A 20,825-nucleotide genomic window follows, 5' to 3' on the forward strand; every position below is an offset into this window, starting at 1 on the left:
GAGTGACATCTTCATGGTTTCTGTCATACATTAGGAATGTATGTGTAACATCCAGCTCAGGGCTCTGTTCAAAGTAGTTGTCATATACATATGGTTACTTAACAATTGAGTTTGTCTAAAAATGGTGGCTAATAATTCTAACACCAGAACAAATTTCAAATATTTTTTAAGATGCAATCGTGCTTCCCCACTACCCAGTGTCACTTCAATTATTTGCATAATTATATGCCGGAAATAATGTGCCATGTAGTGAAGGAAATTCTGAACTCTAGGGGTGCCTGGGTGGCTCTGTTAAGTGTCTAACTTTTGATTTTGCCTCAGGTCATGATATAAGGCTGGTGGGATTGAGCCCCACTATAGGATCCAGGTTCAGTGAGGAGTCTGCTTGAGATTCTCTTTTTCCCTCTGCCCTTTCCCTCCCAGAGTCTGCTTGAGATTCTCTCTCCCTCTCCCTCTGCCCCTCCCCCCAACCTTGCATATGTGTGTGTGAGCACACTCTCTCTCTAAAAAAATAAGAAATAAAAAAATAAACCCTAACAAATATCTTGGTGTTACCTTACTCTTCAACTCCAGTTCAGCATTTAATTATCTTAGTATTTTAATATACCAGTTTCTAGTATTCACCTTTCTATGTACATCAGATAAAATGTATTTGTCATTATCTAACATATTTATTATTATATATATTATGTATATTATCTATAGTATGTATTTTTACATATTTCTTTATTAAAATTAAAGCTTTTACACAAACATTAAAAATTAACCTGGTATCAAGTAACTTAAAATAGATATATATAAATAGATATTATTTAATTATATATATATAAGATATATATAAATAGATATTATATAAATTGTTTGCTATTTTGTCCATATTATGAAATAACAAGATAATCATGTTTTTATTAAACTAGTAAATAACTAGTATTTACTTTTTTTTTCAGAGAAGGATAATGAGTGATCTATAATTTTCTAAGTAGTTTACTAATCACTTTCCATTTTGTGACCTAATGAATTAATTCATATGTAAATAATGCAGATTTAAAATATATTTCTAATGTGAATAACTCAATATGAAATGTTTCTTCTTTGAGAAAAATCTCAGTTTGGAGGATGAAAGATTCTTATGCAGTCTAATGTTACTTTCTCATAAATTCATAATTTCAAATATATGCTATATGTACACATTTTTCTTTTTAAATTCTTTATTATAACTTAATTTTATATAACATTTTTATAGTTTTCTTGTTATATTCACATGAGAACATATTTTACCATTTTATGTATATAGAAAGATTTAAAGGAACATATTTTACTTTTTAAAATTTATTTTAGAGAGAAATAATGGGGGTGGGAGGGACAGAGGGAAAGAACCCCACACAGACTCCATGCTGAGTTCAGAGGTCGATGTGGGGCTTATTCTCACAGTCCTGAGATCCAGACCTGAGCCTAAATCAAGAGTCAGATGCTTAACCTACTGAGCAACCCAGGTGCCACTATCGGATGTATTGTAATTTATTACTTCAGTATTCCACAAAGTATATCAGACCTGAGATTAGATTCAGCAATTCTTAGAAATCTTAACAGTTTTAACATCCTGAACTCCTCTTTTAAAAGCTTTGCTTAAAAGTTTAGGCTTTTTTTTCTTTATAGGTGATATTTTTTTAGTGACTTTTTTTCTAGGAATGCTTTCTAAAGTAGCTTGAAACAAAGTAACCCTTAATGATTATTAAATAATTATCTTCTTTAAATTTTTTGTATTAATGAAGTTGCTATTGTCCATCATTAGACAATTTCATATAAACTAAAACTTAAGAGAAGTCTTTTCACCATACATTTTGGGTATTTTTCAAAACCTGATTCCTGTTATTTTTCTCTGAAGGTGAGAGGCCCTCCAGCTGCAGGAGCATTTAAAGAAAGACCAACCAAGCCCACAGCATTTCGAAAATTTTATGAGCGAGGAGACTTCCCAATTGCCCTTGAGCATGATTCGAAAGGAAACAAAATAGCATGGAAGGTAAGTCAGGGCACAGCTGGGAGAACCAGCTGTGCAGTGAGAGTGACATCTCCCAATGCCAAACAAACTTGGCTAAGTAAATAAACTAGAGTGATTTCGCTGTGAATGGAAGGTGGTGGGTAAGCTCTTAGAGAAAGCCCCCCTGTGTCAGCTGTCCACTTTGACTAACAATTAAATTATAGCCTGCGAGAAAGAAAATGACAGAGTTGCTTTGCCTTAGAGAATTGTCTGCTACCCAATTCATCTCTATTTTTATGAGAACCTGGCAGTGCAGCCTGTTTCAGGCAGTCCATCAAATGATGGAACTGGTGGCTGAATTCGGAGAGCAACAGCCATTTATCTACCCCAAATTTCACCTTCCTGCAGGACACTTCCAAATAGAAGCTTTAATTACCTAAATGGATAGGTCAAGACTGTCTGCTCCCTGGAAATGCAGAGTGGAATACAAAAGAAGGTCGGTTCTCGTCGCCGCACTCTCTCTGTCTGCGGCACATGTCAGCGACAGTGGCTGTCATACGTGCCCGGTTAGAGGCTGACCTCCACTCTGAAACCATTACGGCACCGACATTTTTCTGACAAAAGGTTAATTGGCTTCAAAATAAATGTATTGCCTAATGATTCCATTCTAATGTGGCCGTGTTTCTTTCTAAAAGGCTCACTGATGTTATTTGTAAAAACTTGCCAATCTCTTAACTGGAGAAGGCTTTTACATTTAATTTGAAAAACGAATGCTGATCTCTAACCAGCCTCTGCTATTTAATTGTTTTCTGTTATCAAGGACTTTGCCTTGGGTGATATTTATCAGCTAAAAGGGCTTCTCTGCCTAAAGACAGAGTTTGCACACGTGTATAGCCTAGGGTTGAGGAACATGAGATTTTTGCCAAATACCATCTGACTGAAGCAATTGACCCATTTCATGAAAAAGTCCCACAATAGTGTCTGAAGGTGAAGATAGGAATTGTTTGTACTCTGTGTAAATTTGCATTAAAAAGTAAAATGACCAAAGTAAAGAATTCATCAAAGTAAATACTTAAATTCATCAAAATTAACCTTTTCCTTCTTTTATGGAGCAACTAAGAGTTGCTTGCATTATTTCTAGTATGTCTTTAAATGTTTTCATAGAATTATCAAACATTTCTAAACCTTGAGCAACCATTAGAAATTCAGTTATTGAACATAGAATTACTACAAACTATTTGGCAATGGAAATCTGAAGCTGTCCCTGTATTAAATTATGTCATAATTTTTTTAGGAGGATGAAGGACATCACTATCTTGCTTTTAATCATTTCTATTAAAATGTGAATTTATTATGTGACAATGTGCACACATAATGAGGAAAAACTTATAGCAAGTATAAGTAATCCAGATATTTTAGTCTTAATGTAAGTTCATATTCTCAGAATTTTACTGTAATTTTTGGGTTTGCTTACATTTGATTAGGTACATGGATTTTGTGTTTATTTGTCTGCATACTGGCTCCACATGGTAAAAATGGAGGTTCTTAAAAATCTGATTCCCTTGGAGTAAAAGAATATGCTATAATTCCTTACAAAAAATCAGTAGATTTTGGTGTTTTAAGCAATTATAGCACATAAGAATTGTATCAATAAAAAAATTATAGATTTATTTTTGACCTGTTCAAACAATCTTATGAATAACTTTTAGAAGTGTCAAGAGACTCGGAAAAACCTTCATCTCGAAAATAATGAAAATGTAGGATGAATCATTTTCCTTTATCTTTGACAATCCAGCAGTCAGAAAGGATATAAACTACTTTTCTTTTTTATAGCCATATTAATTCTTTTAAGTTTCTATTGACAACAGTACTGATTCAGCAAGCTAAAAAGTCAGAATAAAAAGGAAGCAATTTATTTGCTGCCAGTGGTAGAATAATAGCCTACATTTAAAGAAACATCTTATCCTGTGACCTGTGGGCTTCTGCCAACTACATTTCATTTGTACTACTCTAATATTGAAAATAAGATGTTAAAATGATTAAGTATAGGCTTGTAAACAATCTCTCAACCTATTCATATTTATTTCTTAGTGCATGTGCTGTGGGGACAATCTGGTACTAGGTAGGGGTAGAGGGCTTCTTTAGGACAGACACCATACTTAAGGAAGGGGCCTTAAATGTTGAAGGAAGCAGGCCTACCCCCACATCTCACGAAATAAAAACAAAAGCAAAACAACCCAAGACCCTGTACTATACTTTCTTCCTGTGTGTGGACAGAGCACAGGTTTTCATGTCACAGCTCATGCCCCTGCTGAAGGCTCCTGAGTAACTCTGTTTCCCAGGAAAATACTGGTCCACTCTCCATATTCTTTGTGGCATCACTGGACTCCAAGGAGTTTCTGAGCCCCTGAAATGGTGTGTATAATGAAGTAGCAAGAAGTACTGTCTTTTACCAGAACTTCCTGGGACTCTGAAGTACTTAGGAGCCATTGTCCTGAGGGATGATGAAGGCTGCCCCAGCATCTGAGGCTCAGCTAGAATGTGAAGCTTCTGATCATTGCTGCCATGACCCCAAATTCCTTTCTATCTGTTCTAGATTAGCTGAACCCCATCAGCACTATATTAGAAGTCACCATATATTCTTGAAATAATAAAGCCACTCTATGGTAACAATTTATGAATGACCGCAAGTTAAGTCAGAAAATAGAAGAGTTAGATGTAGAAAAATGTCTTTATTTTTCAACCTGCATCCTGAACTGCCACCCTAATTTAGTGTACATGAAAATGGTTATTTATTCTACATGCCAAAACAACAAGGCAGACCAAACACCATAATCTGTGCAGTTTAGTCTATCTCTTATGGTATCGCTAAAAATCAGAGCATTAATACAAGTTTCTGCAATGGTGAAAATGTTCTACATCTGCACTGTCTAATAATTACAGATAGCCATATGTGGCCATTAAGCACTTGAAATGTCCCTAGTGAGAGTGAGGAACTAAATTTTTAATTTTAATTAATTTTAATTTAAATAGCCACATGGTTACCATATTAGATGGTGCTGCTCTACATTATGCTAGTGGCAGTCAAAAATAAATGCCTGAAGCTGCTGGCCAGATAGAGGACTGTAGCTATGTGTGATTTACTATTAAAATGCCAAAGTAGGACTGATAAATGCATTTTTGTCATGGCTGTCTATGCTTATCATATATTCCTTCACATAAAAAAAAAGGTCTTGCAAAATTTTTGCAGTGAAATTTTTCCATGTGTTGATCGGTGGCAAGTTAATTATCTGTGAAAAATGAATAGATCTCGTCTGAAATATGAAATCTATCAGGCAATCTCTGGCATACTTATTTTTATTTTTAAATATGCATTTTCTAAACATAGCTAAAGAATTATTATTATTGGCTAAAGACACTAAAAAAACATAATAATGACTTAAACAAAATTTTTTGAATCTGTTTATTTTTCTGCATTTTCCTTGACTCTACCAACATTCAGGAAGCATGACTTTATGCTTTGGCTGACATTTCAATATCCAGAGTATAGACAATAGAAGTGGAAAACAGCTAAACATTCTGGATAACTTAAAAAAGCCGATGATCAGCGTGAACAACAGACATTCTACACTTGTGTTTGAGTTTCCACATCTTAAATTTCCACATTGGAGTAGAAGAGTTTTCTGTGAACTGTCCTCTGACGTCCTCCTCCCGGAAGCCTCCCTCCCCACTCCCACACTCTTTTGGTTTCCTCAAGAGTTGTCCCCTCCTCCCCTTCCCCCTGCCTGCTCCCTCTCCTCCTTCCCCTCCTCCTTTTCTACTTCTTCTTCGTCCTGTTGCCCTTCCTCCTTCTCCTCTCTCTTCCTCCTGCCTTTCCTTTTCTGTTTGTTACTTCCTGGAATGTATATTTTTGCCTCTAGTATTCCCAAGGTGAATTTTGAATAAGGAACAGAACACCATTCTAATTCTCTATTTTGGGTGGGAATCTCAAGTTATCAGAAATAGTCACCCGAATAAATGTGAAATAATAATTGTTATTTACACACTTAATATGGAACAGAAATATAAATAACAGATAACACATGAAATTCACTGTCTTATAAATTCTGATTCCAAGCTATTGTTTTAAAATAGTAGGGAAATACAAATTATTTTAAAATAACCACTTTGGGGATCCCTGCATGGCACAGCAGTTTGGCGCCTGCCTTTGGCCCAGGGCGCGATCCTGGAGACCTGGGATCGAATCCCACATCGGGCTCCCGGTGCATGGAGCCTGCTTCTCCCTCTGCCTGTGTCTCTTCCTCTCTCTCTCTCTCTGTGACTATCATAAATAAATAAAAATAAAATAAATAAAAAAATAACCACTTTGTTATAGACCTTAGTCAAAGGAATTGGAGAAAAATGCCAGAATCATATTGGAGTTTTTTTTTTTAATTAGCTCTATGGTATTATAAACCATTCATTTATTTTGGAAAGCTACAATTACACTAAAGGAATCTCTGAGTTTGTTCACTTTATAGACATTTTGATGTAATAGTTACTGATTGAAATCACCTTTCTCCACCTGTTCATGATACCGTGCTTTACGACAGAATGTGACATACACGAAGAGTCTTGTTTTCAATAAATTTCTAATGAACATGCCTAAAGATGTCCCAGATATTACATAGGGTCTTTTTTAAAGATTTTATTTTTTTATTTATGAGAGACACAGAGAGAGAGAGGCAGAGACATAGGCAGAAGGAGAAGCAGGCTCCATGCAGGGAGCCTGATGTGAGACTCCATCGCGGGACTCCAGGATCACGCCCTGAGCCGAAGGCAGACACTCAACCACTGAGCCATCCAGGAGTCCCTAGATGGGTTTGAATAATAAATAGATACCCTATAACTGTCTGGCCAAATTAGGATATAATAGAAACCATTTTTGCAAATGCAACTCAGAGAGCAAATATCCAGATTGTCTTAAAAGGGAAAAACTCAAAATAGGCTTTGTTAGCAAAACATAATCCCTCATCTGGCAAAGTTGTCAAAAGCATTGTCCAAAGTGGCATCACTGTCTGGGGCATTTCTACATTCTTGTTTTCTCATCCCTTGTTGAATATGTATATAAATGATTTTAGTAACCTGCTATATTGAAATAAAGTTAACAAAGCCAGAAGCAGGTACAGGTAAGAATGGACTTTAGGCAACCTCTACTCACCGCCAAGAATGTGATCTTTCTCCTGGGCCTTTTGGAAAGGTATACAATGTCATCATGAAAGCATCCTTCCCTGAGGTTAATATATTCATTATATGGTTACTTGTTGGTCAAAATTTGGATCACACAAGTTTGTTTTTCTATGAAAAGGTGACTTCATACATTAATACTAATTAGGCAACTAAAAACACACTTTTCTATTTTTTAACTAATGAATTATACCTTTATATGAAGAAATATAAGATAGAGAAAAATAGCATATAATAAGGAAAGTGAAAGAAAATGAAAATCAAATAGAGACCAACAAGAAAACCAATTTTAGGGTTAATTAAAATGACGTATCTGAAGTCTTCTAGGGTTGGGGTCTCTGTATTTTGGATTTTTTACTCATTTATCCCAGTGCCTAGAATAGTATCTGGCACAGAGTCAGTGCCCAGTGATATGTACCTAATGAGTAGAAAGCATTCTAGAATATTGTTGACTATCTTCAGGTTTTACTGCTATAGATACTGTTTCATGACATGTCTCTCACTCTGTAGGCTTTACTGCCTCTATTTGTTAGTGAAGACCATATACTAGATGATTGGCATGGCCCCTTTTTAATTATAGGAGCTCTAAGAAATTTCATTTCATCATTACTAAATTAACTATAATTTGTGATGTCCATGAAATATTTCAGGGGATAAATTCTTACTAGAAATTCCAGTAAATTTGAATGCATACTTCAGTCATATATACTAGCTTTGGTGGGTTGGACTTTATCATGAAAATTCTCCTTTGATGATGTATATATGCTTTTCCAGTGAACTGATTTTTTTTTTTAATTTCTTAAATTTCAAAATGGCAAGTTTACCTTTCTAAATGGCTAAGTATATATGTCCAATTTGACCATCCAAGTAAAGAAAATGCTGTGCATAAATTATTTGAATACTCAAATTTGTTTTTAAAATTCTGACAACAATGTCCAGGCCACACCCTCAATTCCAGGTTGACTCACTCATTGCCAATACTTGGGCATGACTTTTTATAATTTCTTCTCAATATGTTCTTTTTCTCGGTTCTTAGCAGTTCTTAGCAGCATTAGTATTCATGAACTATAAAAAAACTCTGTTAATGTGACTGTTTTCATTGACATAACTGATAATTTCCTACCAGGAAAAACAGTTATTGAATATAATTATTATTAAAATCATGCACTAATTTTCTTACAATTAAAATCAGCCCCAAACCATGGTAGCTCATTATCTGTAAATAGTACTGCATTTTAAAGTAAGTCACTCTGTGATATGATACCTGATCCATTAGTCCTCATTATATTGCTCTAAAAATTCTATAATTTTGATTAATCATTAGTCCTTTGGTGTCTTCAATTTCTTAATGTTTCAGTTACTTAAGAACTAAAAAAAATGATGTTATATCTGTGTAGACCCTCTACTCCAGATAAAACCGATGTTGATTTTTGAGATCTTGTAGGCAAATTTATTTGAAAGTTGAATAATTTGTTTCACATGAAGAAGAATGAATGTTCTCTTGGAATTGTCCTGGGCTTCTCTTTCTTTTGATAACTGCCAAAGCTTGAGTTTGGATAGCAGGCCTTAGTAGAATTTGTAAGGCAAATTTTACAAAAGAAGTGACAATTTACCTGATTTTTGTACAAGAGAGCTGCCACGTTTCCACTATTAATTCCTCTGTGATTAATTAATAGACAGAGCTTATTCTAGAAGTCTTGAAAAAAAAATAATCCTCTGGCAATTACTGTGCTGTTCTGTGTTTTTTGGAGGAGGGGACTGCATACACAATGCCATTCTTTTATTTGATGTAAATTGCTATGTCTTAAAAGTGTACAGCATGAAAAAACAGCCATGTATCAGAAATAACTTTAATTTAAATTGGTTAGATGACCTCTGAAAGCTAGATGAAAGATTTTCTGCTGAATGGGCTGGTGCTCCCTGCTGCCTATATAATTTATGTGAGAAATTAGTGCGAATGGTTCACTTTTATGGAGCAGTGCTGCTTGTAGCAAGCCTGCAGAAACAATTTTCCCCCAAGCCTCCATCTGTTCTTCAAACTAGGGCATATGCCATCTCATCGAGCTTGAAAGTCAACTGATTTATAACTCCTGGAAAGCGCATAGATTGAAAAGAAAGGTCGACCGCCGCTCTGTGACAGTGATTTGGTAGGCACCGGCTGAAGACAATTCACATTACCAGGGGCCCAAGGGAAACAAGCAATGTTGTAAAGTTTCAGATCTCAATGGACTGACAACTGGAAGAAAAACAAATCACTCCTGCTTTTTAAGTTAAACGACCCCCTGTTGAAAAGTAGGAGCGGTCTTGGTAGTGTTAGGGTGTCACAGCTGAGACACTGTGTTGTCACTCACCCTCAGTGATTGGGGCTGCCATTTCAGGAGTACCAGGACTGGAATCTTTAGCACTGTGCGTTGCTGCTTGTTAGAAAGTTCCATTTGGGGACACAAACCCAACTTTGATGATTTTTCTGTATCTGCCTAGAAGGCAAATCTCCAATTCTGTTCCAATTAGTAATTTAATGAATGGCTCCCACTATGTTTTATCACTTGTCACATATCCCTTTTCTTTATTGAAGCACTTTTGAGATCAAAAGTTCTTTGACAGATGACAAGTGAAATCAGATTGATGGTACGATAGTTAAAAAAAAAATCAGTGTTTGTTTGATGCTTTTATTTAGAGTGGTCAAAGTGTCTCCCTATATTTGAGGCTTCCAGATATTGAGTGAATTCTCAACCCCCTGCAGTTGTATTCAAGTTTCTCATTTTCTTTCAGGTAAAATCTAAAGAAAGTGTTACTGAATACTGATATCAACTTTAATCCATATTAAGGCAGCAATTTTAGGAAATTACATTTTAATAAGATTATTCTGACCTTGAAAGTTGTATGCAAGAATCGGCACTGATAGGATAATCAGTTGAATTCATGTAAAAAAAATCATCCTTATCATTAATATAAAGTTCTATTCTCAATATGACATATATAGTTATCTTATAAAATAAGAAAACATTGGGAAATAGAAGAAATAAATATATCAATCACCATTCTACCATTCACTGAATGCAACCGTTGATGTTTTAAAAAGTATGTCTGTCTTACCTTTCCTTTTTGCCTACTCGAGGTCATAGTGTATACAATACCTTATAAAAACTATTTGTCATTATATGGCAAATTTAAAAAATAGGAGGCACTAATTTTTAGATTTTTTTCTGATGTTTTGTTGGATTTTTCTGATTTTTTCATAGTTAAAAATAGTGGATTATTTTAGAAAATTTGGAAAACATAAAATGTATGCAGAAGACAGCATTTATTCTGAGACAACTTTTAGTAGTGTTTTAGTTCTGTCCTTCTTCTACACGTATGTTTTTAACTTTGTTGAAATTTGTTTTGGGGCACCTCAGTGGCTCAGTGGTTGAATGTCTGCCTTTGGCTCAGGTCGTGATCCTGGGGGTCCTGGGATGGAGTCACACATCAGGCTCCCTGCAGGGAGCCTGCTTCTCCCTCTGCCTATGTCTCTGCCTTTCTCTCTATGTCTCTCATGATTAAATAAATAAATAAAATCTTAAAAAAAAAGAGTGTTTCATAGGATGATTTTTAAGGGACTCCAGGGAATGTTCAAGGACCTCATTAGGAAAGGATATTAATAATGGACATAACTGCCACAAGAGTATTAATAATTAATAGCTCTCTCCAGTTCAACAATAGCAACAACACACACACACACACACACACACACACACAAACATGGTTTAATATGCATTTTTAAATTCCCAGTGGTCATCACTGAAGGCTTCTAGAAAACACATGTGCCACTTTGGCAGTGGCATACATGGCATCTCCTTTAGTAATTCATACACTACTGACTGCCACATAAGTGAGTTTGTTGTGCATGGTTATTAGTATATTTTTGGAGAAGAGAAGCAAATATTAAGAAAAAATTTTATTAACTATTAAACACATTTCTTGCTTTTGGGAAAGTGTAAAAGTGGACAAAGGCTGCTGACAAAATCATTATAAAACCAATCTCTGTTCCCAATCTAAGATATATCCCTAACAGGAACAACAAAAATCCAAAATTGTGTTCCAGTCTGAACAAGGGAAAACACATAAAAGTTTGGAACTATAAATTTCCACTCTTTGAGTTTTTACTTAGATTCATCTTTCTCTGTGTTCATGTATATCTTTAAGCAATTTTATGAAAAGCAGGTACATGTGTTGAGTATTTCTGAATCCTTGAGTATCTCGAAGGTATTTTTCAGCATTTATACATGCAGCACTATTTTGCTTCACATTAACATCCTTAAATTACAACCATTCCTCTCCATACCTCTGAAGAATGTAACCATCATTACATTCTAACATGTGATTGCTGAGAAATTAAGACCAGTCTGATTTTTATTCCCTTGATCTGTTTTGGTTTGCTTGTTTATTTTGTTTGGCAGCCTGGTAATTGCACTATTTTCATATAATTAAAAGTTGCTTCCATATACATTTTTTGCTTTCAGTAATTCTTTCTTTAACATATAGTAAACTTATTCTATCTACTTACTTACTTACTTGAACTTTTTTCTCAAGTGAGGAAGGTTTTCTTCTTTTTTTTCCTGTAATGTCATTGATGATTATTTTTGTTACAATGTTTTTCTTTCTTAGAACAAATACATGAAGAGTGTAAACATATTTTATCCCATCACTCCTATCATTGTCTCCCTCAATATTTTCATCTTTTTTTATTTTTAAAAAACGTTTATGAGAGTTTTCTTATATTTCTGTTTTCTTTAGTATCAATTTGTCTGTCATTTCCTTGAATTCAATTTTTACTTTCACTGCTATATTTAGTCCTACAAATCTTTATATTGCTCATTTCATCCCTCATATTATTATCCATATTGGCTTCAAAATCATTGTATAAGCAAGTTTATCATAGATAATGTTCTGACTTATTCATATTTTGTGACCCAGATTAAGCAAAAATAAAAAATATGGGCCAACCACAACTCCCAGCCCTCAGGTAGCCTCTACTAATTTGTTGGTATGAACTCCTAAAACCCTTCTTCTCTGCATTCACAAATCTGTGTATGTATTGCAAATTTTTAAAGAATACTTTACTCATACTTCATAACTTTTTTCAATTAATTACAAGTCATAACCATCTTTCCACATCAGTGATTGGGCACTTTAAAAATCATTTTGGGAATCTCTAGGGTACTCTACAATTTAACCAATTGCCTACTGTTGGGTATTAATGTTTTTCTTAGATAGTAATGCTTTTCTCCAATCTTTTGCTAATATAAGCAATACTGTTATCAGCATCATTGTATATACTGTATATCTTGTGTCTTGCAAACATGTCTGATTATTTCCTAAGGGTAAAATCTCATTTTCTTTTTGCCTATCCTATTCTCAACAAATGGATTTCTGCTTTTCTTCTATAAAGAGGTTTGGCTTTGTGAATCTTTGAGCATGCCCATTTCTAAAAATCACTGCTTTTTCAGTAATGAATTTAAAGGGGCTTCTTTACCATCTAAATGTATAAAAGATGATGTTCTGTCTCATTTTTTGCAAGATTCACATGTTACTGTTTACTTACCTTCAATTTTACCTCAATCTAGAATTTGTGTTTGCTAAAACATAGAGCATGTGATTGTCCTTGATCTCACTCTACTTGGGGACAGGTAAGCTCTCCTTATCAGCATTACATAGGTAGACTGCCCAGCTCCTAGCCAATACCGTGTCTGGTCTGAACATGCTTTATCTTGTCCTATTCTGTTGGCCTTACAGGGACTCCCTGTAACTTCTGACAGTAAGATATATGAATTAGGTAAACCTGTACAATACTAGAAATGCACATGTACTTAGCTGTGTTTTCTTCTGCTCTTACCTGCAGCATTTTGCTTGTGGAGCATGCTGCTTTCCAGGGTGCAATGCAATGTGCTACTAGGAGTCTCTGTCCCTCCTTCCTGTTCAGAGGTTTTCTGAGAGTTGGCTGCAAATGAAGGCAGCAGTGATATTGACAGATGAAGATGAAAGCGGATAGCTTCGCTTGGTCTTTGTCTTAAAAAGCAACTACTTCAGAGCAGCAGGATGATGGCTGAGTCCATGCCTGCCCCCAACTGATTTTATTCCCATTGTACCTTTCTGAGGGCACAGAAAGTATAGGAGGCATGAAAAAACCACCTAATGACTGGTTGCAAACGTAGTTGACCATGAATTGTGGTTTTTCAGTCCACTTCCATTGGCCTCATTATATGTAAAAATTCCTTTTCTTTCTGCCTGTGCATTCATTATTATACCTGGTTTCAGTTGCATGTTGAGTTTTTCTCCTTGTCTATATCTTCGTAAGTAATTTTGTGACATGTTGGGAGACACTGTGCCAGGTACTCTTGTCCAAATGCTATTTCAAACAACTAAGTCCAATTTAGTTCTCTCCATCATGGGACCTTATTCCATTACAAAGAAGTAATGTGATCTCATCAACGCTTAGGCAACAGTGACTCATCTATTCATAAAAGAATTGAGTAACTATAATGGATAAGACTCAGCAGTGAGCTTTGTAGCCTAGCTGATAGGGGTTCTGGTCTTGAGAAGCTTATTGACTAGAGTAGATCATTGTTCAATGAAGAAACTGAAAAGTGAACAAAGAGCGCATATCAAATCTTAAACCAAATCACGTCCTCTTGCATAGTTCATAAATTTGTGACCCTTTATTCAGTACATGTTCAACATTTGCTACTTTAATGATATGGCTCAAATATTTTCTGTAAACAAATTTTATTTATTTATTTATTTGTTTATTCATTCATTCATTTATTCATGAGACACAGAGAGAGAGAGAGAGATAAAGAGAGGCAGAGACACAGGCAGAGGGAGAAACAGGCTCCATGCAGGGATCCCGATCGGGATCAACCCCAGGACTCCAAGATCATGCCCCCAGCCGAAAGGCAGGCGCCAAACCGCTGAGCCACCCAGGGATCCCCTAGACAAATTTTCTTTAAACAAATTTTTAAATTGAGAGGCTTTACAAAATTTTTACTAGTTCACAAATTTGTTTACATTTCAGTGAATGCAGTTTGCTGATGCTTGTTTTTTTTTCTCCTGCTTCAGTCTATTATGATGTAAACAGTAAATTTTACCTTTAAAATGACCACAAGGTGACCAATCCACATTCCTATATGTCTACACATTATGGCAATCCCAGATATCACTCAGACATCCCTGACTCCAGAATTCTACACTGTGTTTTGAAACATACACTGTTATTCATTTTTCTACCTAGATGTGAATTTTACAGACAGGATAACTGTTTGAGATTCAATCTGTTTTAAGTTTGAGGACTCTGGAGTCCCTAGTAAATACACATGGGATTTTTTTCATGGTTACTTTCATATCTCTTAATCTCTTTTTTCTTACTTCCATCTCTTTAATCTACTTGTTTCATTCTTGACTAATTCCTCAAATCTGTCTTCCAATTTAATGATTCTCTTTCTTCAGTTAGGTTGAATGTACTGCTTAACATGTGTGTTAGATTTTATCTTTTAATTCGGTTTCAGTGAATATCAATTCTAGAATTTATTTTTTGTCTCCCTAAAAGATCTGCCTGTTTTTTTTTCCTTCACTGTATCTTTGTCTGCTTTATGGTTTCTCTTATTGTCTTTATCAGGTTATATATTTTAAATATATTCATTTAAAGTTTCTTTCACATTCATCTATTATCTGTAGTTCCCAGGATATGTTTGAATCTGCCACTTTCTCTTACTCTCAGCTGTTTTGTTTTCTTGTGTGCTTTATGATACTTTACTGGGAGCATCCCTTTTGAACAATGCCCTTCCCTTGGGAATCCCTCATGCCCTGGGATGTGGAGGCATCCCTGACATATGCGTTCAAGTGTATTTCTCCCTGGGCACAGGTTCTGACCTGACTTTATTTGAACTAGATTCCAGTTTTCTTCATCAGGCTCCTACTCACCACTCAAGATTTGAGTTTTCTCTTCATTTCTGGGGACTTGGTATGCACCTTTCTTTTGAGAATGGCTATGTATTTTGTAGCCTTTCTTCCAGCATTTATAGCTTTTTTGGTCATATTAACCAGAGATCTTAGGATAGGGTTCCTTTCTCAAGTAGCTTACTATCTTGCCTTCGCTAGAGAGTAAGAACTATCTTGAGATGCAATCTTTCTTTATTGTAAGACCAACTCCAAATTTTTTCATGTAAAGAAATGGATGAAATAAAATACTCTTTGTATTTCTCATGGAAGCCCTTGTATTTAATCATGTTAGCAGCTAATGTGTATTACATGATTTTATGTATATGTATATGTGTATGTAGAATTACACACAGATGTCTATTAAATAATCTCTTTTGAAGGTATTAAAACTTGGGCATGGAAAGATTACAGGGAAAAGACTTGCAAAGATTTTGTGCCAACCCATGATTCTTATGTTTGTATATAAATGAGTGTACGTGTACATGTGTATGCATATGTATATAGTCATCTTGTTCCTATTTTCGTATAGGAGTTAAGATTTCAGTTTTCATTTTGTAAAATTTAACCATCAAATTAAGGTGCATGGAGTGACCCTAGAAAGACCTTTATCATCTCACTATTCATATCTAGTAATAGTGAATTTCTTGAGAAGTATTAACCCACCAATTGGAAAAGACTTTTTAAATGCTTTCCATTTGCAGTTAAGTTGTATAAAATTTTACTAAATGTTATTAAGATTTTTTTTAATCAGAAAAGTATAATGGATTTAAGAAAGTTTAGTTTTTGGGATCCCTGGGTGGCGCAGCGGTTTGGCGCCTGCCTTTGGCCCAGGGCGCGATCCTGGAGACCCGGGATCGAATCCCACGTCAGGCTCCCGGTGCATGGAGCCTGCTTCTCCCTCTGCCTGTGTCTCTGCCTCTCTCTCTCTCTCTCTGTGACTATCATAAATAAATTAAAAAAAAAATTAAAAAAAAAAAGAAAGTTTAGTTTTTATAAGTAATTCTTCATGGACATAATCACTTTATTTTTTATTACATAATCACTTTAGATTTATTATTAATTTCTGTTTTTGAAGATTTACTTGGGTAATGAAGTCTTTATATATGCACAGAATGCTCTTTAGCATTCATTTTTCTTTTCTCTTTTATATTTTTTAAAATGCAATACTAGAAGTGCTAGTGTATCAGACTGGCAATATTAAAACCACAAGTCAAAAAATACAAGTTAAGACTTTTATAATTCTATTTGGGAATCTCTAGCTTGCCTATGTGGGTTATAATTTTAACACTTCATTATTGTAACTTATTACATTTAATAAGCTAACATTTGGGACTAGCTTCAAATCTCAAGCAGCAATTTAGCAGACGGTTCATTTCATGAAGAAAAAATGTAGACTCTCATGGTTGAGACCATACAACTAGGGAGATGGAAGGAAGATTTGAAGGTAAATGTATTGGTCAGTTGCAATATTCCCAATAATATTTGGCTGGTTGAAATGCTAAAATTTAGGTCACTTTGCAGAAATAATGAGCTTTAAATCCAATGACTACATCTTCCACAGAATATGCTAGTATTGTGGAAAGCTTTTTTTGGTAAGACATTTTGCATATTTTTAATGTAAAGCATCATTATGTGACTTCTGAAAGCCACTTTGGTTTTTCTCATCAGTTGCTGTCTCATACTTTCTAAATCAGAAACCTTTGCACAAGTCGATTTCCAAACATGCCATTTTCTTTCTTGCCTCTTAATCTTCACTCATGGTTTAGTGAAGTGGGAAAACCCGTCCTGGGAAAACCAACACAGCCCATTGCTAGTCTCAATGCTGAGTAAGCTGAACATCAGCTTTCATATCTCCCTTTGTGATGGTGGGTTCTGGAAGGACTGGGGCAGGGTTTAATTTAACTCTTGCTTACCATAGCCCTGATGTACTATAAATAAATATTTTAAAGCTGATGTTTCAAGTAAATTATTAAAATGTTATATTTTCACATTTGTCATAGAATTGTCATCTATTTCAGAATGAAAAGTAAGGTTGGCTATCTTAGACATATTTTTTATTTTGTTTTTAAGCTCCATAGATCTTTTGGTAGCTGTTTATTTTTATGTTTCCTTACAGAATGTTGTTTGCCGTCCTTTTAGGACCTTTATAGGATCAGCTCACTGAGTATTATTTACTACTGATAAACAGAATTCATTTATTTCAACTCTAGTGGTCTGATCATATTGTAACTATATTTTCATGTCTGTGTTGTTTTTAACTGCATCTAATCAACTTAGTAAGAAGCATCCATTTATTCAATAGATATCATCTGAGTTCCTACCATGTACCAGGCACTGTTCTAGATTATGGAAATACCACAATGAATGAAACAAATTCCCTGTCCTCATGGTGTTTCCTTTATAGAGGAAGAAAATAAACAATCAAATAAGTAAATATAGAGACTGTTAAAAGTTGATATTACAAAGAAAAATAAAACAGGGTGATAGAGATAGTCATGAGAAAATAGGGTACAGTTTTATGGGGTAGTCAGAGGAGACTCCTTTATTTTAATAAAGTGACATTTAACCATAGGCCATTTGGTAATATTGTCTGAAATCTTTTTCTTTTTCTTATTGTCTGAATTCTTAAAACAACAACAACAACTTGATGCTTTCCCCTTTTTAAAATGTGGTGATGTCAAAAAGAAGAAAGTGTTAAAGGGAAAATACAGTGAATAAATAAATTGTGTTCTTTCAGGACCTCTTAATTACTAAAAATCGGTGTCAAAGTTATAACCCAACGGTAATGAATTAACAAATTTATGTTTTAATTAAGTTCCTATTCTACTTAAAGACTAATTAAGAGATCACGAATGACTATGTTTTGTGTATTTCAACATAAATATTTTATGAGCATATGTAAATATATATTTCCTTTGTGAAAAGTACTTTTCACATTTCAAACATCAGGAAACCTAAATAACCAAGTGAATCTACCTTTTTTGCCCCCTTTCTCTTTACTTTTGAAAGTAAAATCATCACTAGTAAGTAGTAAGCAGTCTAGTAAATAGACTTTGAGAAAGACACAAGAAATGATGAGACACACATGAGCAGACACAATAGGGTAAAAAAATGTTATATCCATGTTGTCTTTACATGGGTCGCACAAATAGGAGCTTCCAATTTAGGGAAAGTCTGGCCTGCAGGAAGACTGGTTTCTATGCTTTGGAGACACAATCTGATAAATTTATAGCATGCTATCCTTTTGTGTGTGTGTGTGTGTGTGTGTGTGTGTGTGTAAACATATCAGATATCTGCTATGACAGTTAAATTCTATACTGTTCTCAGAAATTAATAGACTTAAATGAAAAGAGATTGAGTATTACATACATGTGCTCTCCATTTGTTTGTTCTGAGCATTCTTTCATCCATCACACACTGGATGGTTGCAATTTATTAGGTGCAGTGGAAGTCATTGGTGATAGAGGTCTTTGTACAGTGTTTACAATTAGTCATAAATAAAATGAAGTAAAAAGTAACTTAAAATAGTGCAAAAGTACCTGTATTTTAGAAACCATAAATCTAAGTGCCTGCCCCATTCTGAGCCACAAAATTAGTATAGAAAATGTGCTTGAGAAATCAATTGGATAACAAAATTATTATAACAAAAATCTAAATTTTTGTAATTCATAAATATATATATTTTATAATTTATTTTGCTTTTATAAAATTATGTTACCAACCCAAAAGTGCTGATATTTCTTAATATAAATCTGATGAGAATTGTATAGCAGATGGAGTGTGTCAGTATATTTAAACTATTTTTGGGGACGCCTGGGTGGCTCAGTGATTGAGCCCCTGCCTTTGGCCCAGGGTGTGATCCTGGAGACCCTGGATCGAGTCCCACATTGGGTTCCCGGCATGGAGCCTACAGGGCTCTGCCTGTGTCTCTGCCTCTCTCTCTGTCTCTATCTCTGTCTGTCTCTCTCTCTGTCTCTCATGAATGAATAAATAAAACCTTAAAAAAAATAAATAAATATTTTTTTATTATTTGAGTAACAGAACATTTAAAGCATATTTAAGTATGTAACTTCTGCATACTGTTTAAAGAAAATATAATCAAGTCCAGATTCTGACTAATAGAAAGCCACCATTGTCACCTATGCCATATTTTGGACCTTAGATTCTCCTGCACTATTGTTTCATTCTTATTCAAGTAGATTTTTTTAAGAAAAGATTGTATTTATTTATTCATGAGAGACACAGATAGAGAGAGAGGCAGAGACATAGGCAGAGGGAGAACCAGGGTCCATTCAGGGAGCCCAATTCGGGGACTCCATCCCAGGTGTCTTGGATCACAACCTGGGTCGAAGGCAGGTGCTAAACCGGTGAGCCACCCAGGGATCCCTTAAGTAGATTTTTAATACAAAATCAGTATAGCATGGAATGCAAAAAAAGGGGATGTGTGCTCATGTTATTTCTGTGACAACAGTAAACAGAATGAGAATGAAATCTACTTTCAGAATGTTGTCATCGTTCATAGCTAATGGATTTAACATCAATGAATCACTCTATTCTCTTCTCCCACCTTGCTCCCATCCTACTACACAGGAACACCAATACCTTTTTCTGGTTTGATTGGACTATTGATGAATTAAGCCAAAAGCAAAATTAAAAGAGAAAAGACCAAGTTTGCGTTCCTGGGTGATCCAGGATTAAAATATGTTGCATGTCCAAAGGTCCATGGAGATTTCATTCAGCTCCAGGTGGCTAGACAGTTGGAGTCATTGGCAGGTTTAAAGCTCTTTATTTCTCCATGACTCTCATTTCCTGTGACCCTGGTTTGTCCTTACCCACCTGTCTCAAACTACACTGGCTTCCTCAATTTTCTCAGGACATAAACTCAGAGCCATCCCTGGCCTTCACCAGAAATGCTTTTTCCCTAGTTTTTAGCCAAGTTTCTTCCTTTAGGTCTGCAGTCTAGCACATCAAAGCAGCCATTTTGGCCATTCTCTGTGAAATGGCACCCATCTCTGCTCTCATGCGCTGGGGACACAGTGTTTTTCTAGAGCTCAATATCATGCCTATCCGGGCCAAACATTGAACCAAGAAAGACCTTCTTGTTAGTGGATCTCCATACCATCCAGTAGGAGCTCCACATTTTTTTAGATGGGAAGGATTAAAGAATGGTAAGCTGGATGAAAGTGTGAGAGCAGGGCAGAAGGTAGGGCAGTGTGTACTTATCAAGCACATAATTTTTTTGGTGGCTTTGGTGGAGCAAGACACCTGAGAAGATGAGGCTGAGAGAGAGAATCAAACCACTCACAACATCTCTTGCTGCTTGGCATTTTTTTACTGTCCTTATCAACTCTCTTTTATTTGTTCATCAATTTACTTGTTTATTCAAGAAATATTCATTGAACACCTTCTTTGCTACTGTCAGTCACTGTTCCCCATGATCCCTTCTGTCTCATTTTTAATCAGATTTATTTTGTCTTATTCTGCTGGCTACTGAAACTTGTTGTTCTGTGTTAATCACATTAGAGGACTGCTTTTTTTTTTTTTTTTCCTCCAAGATAAATACTGTTCATTGCTTGAACCTAAAAGAGCATGATTATAACGATGGTGTTTGGGACACAGTGGCACGTGAGTAGGGTTTGGAGAA

General features: G+C 35.2%; 1 protein-coding gene across 4 annotated transcripts in view; it reads left to right on the forward strand.

The window, feature by feature from the left end:
- PACRG (parkin coregulated) overlaps positions 1 to 20,825 on the forward strand; it is a 516,787-nt gene that overhangs the window by 79,511 nt on the left and 416,451 nt on the right. For all 4 annotated transcript variants that reach the window (XM_077899338.1, XM_077899347.1, XM_077899358.1 and 1 more), the window contains exon 2: positions 1,886 to 2,020. In XM_077899338.1, coding sequence (XP_077755464.1) covers positions 1,886 to 2,020 — 135 coding nt within the window. The remainder of the gene's footprint in view (positions 1 to 1,885; positions 2,021 to 20,825) is intronic.

Source organism: Canis aureus, chromosome 1, assembly GCF_053574225.1.
Source record: "Canis aureus isolate CA01 chromosome 1, VMU_Caureus_v.1.0, whole genome shotgun sequence".
NCBI classification, from domain to species: domain Eukaryota; kingdom Metazoa; phylum Chordata; class Mammalia; order Carnivora; family Canidae; genus Canis; species Canis aureus.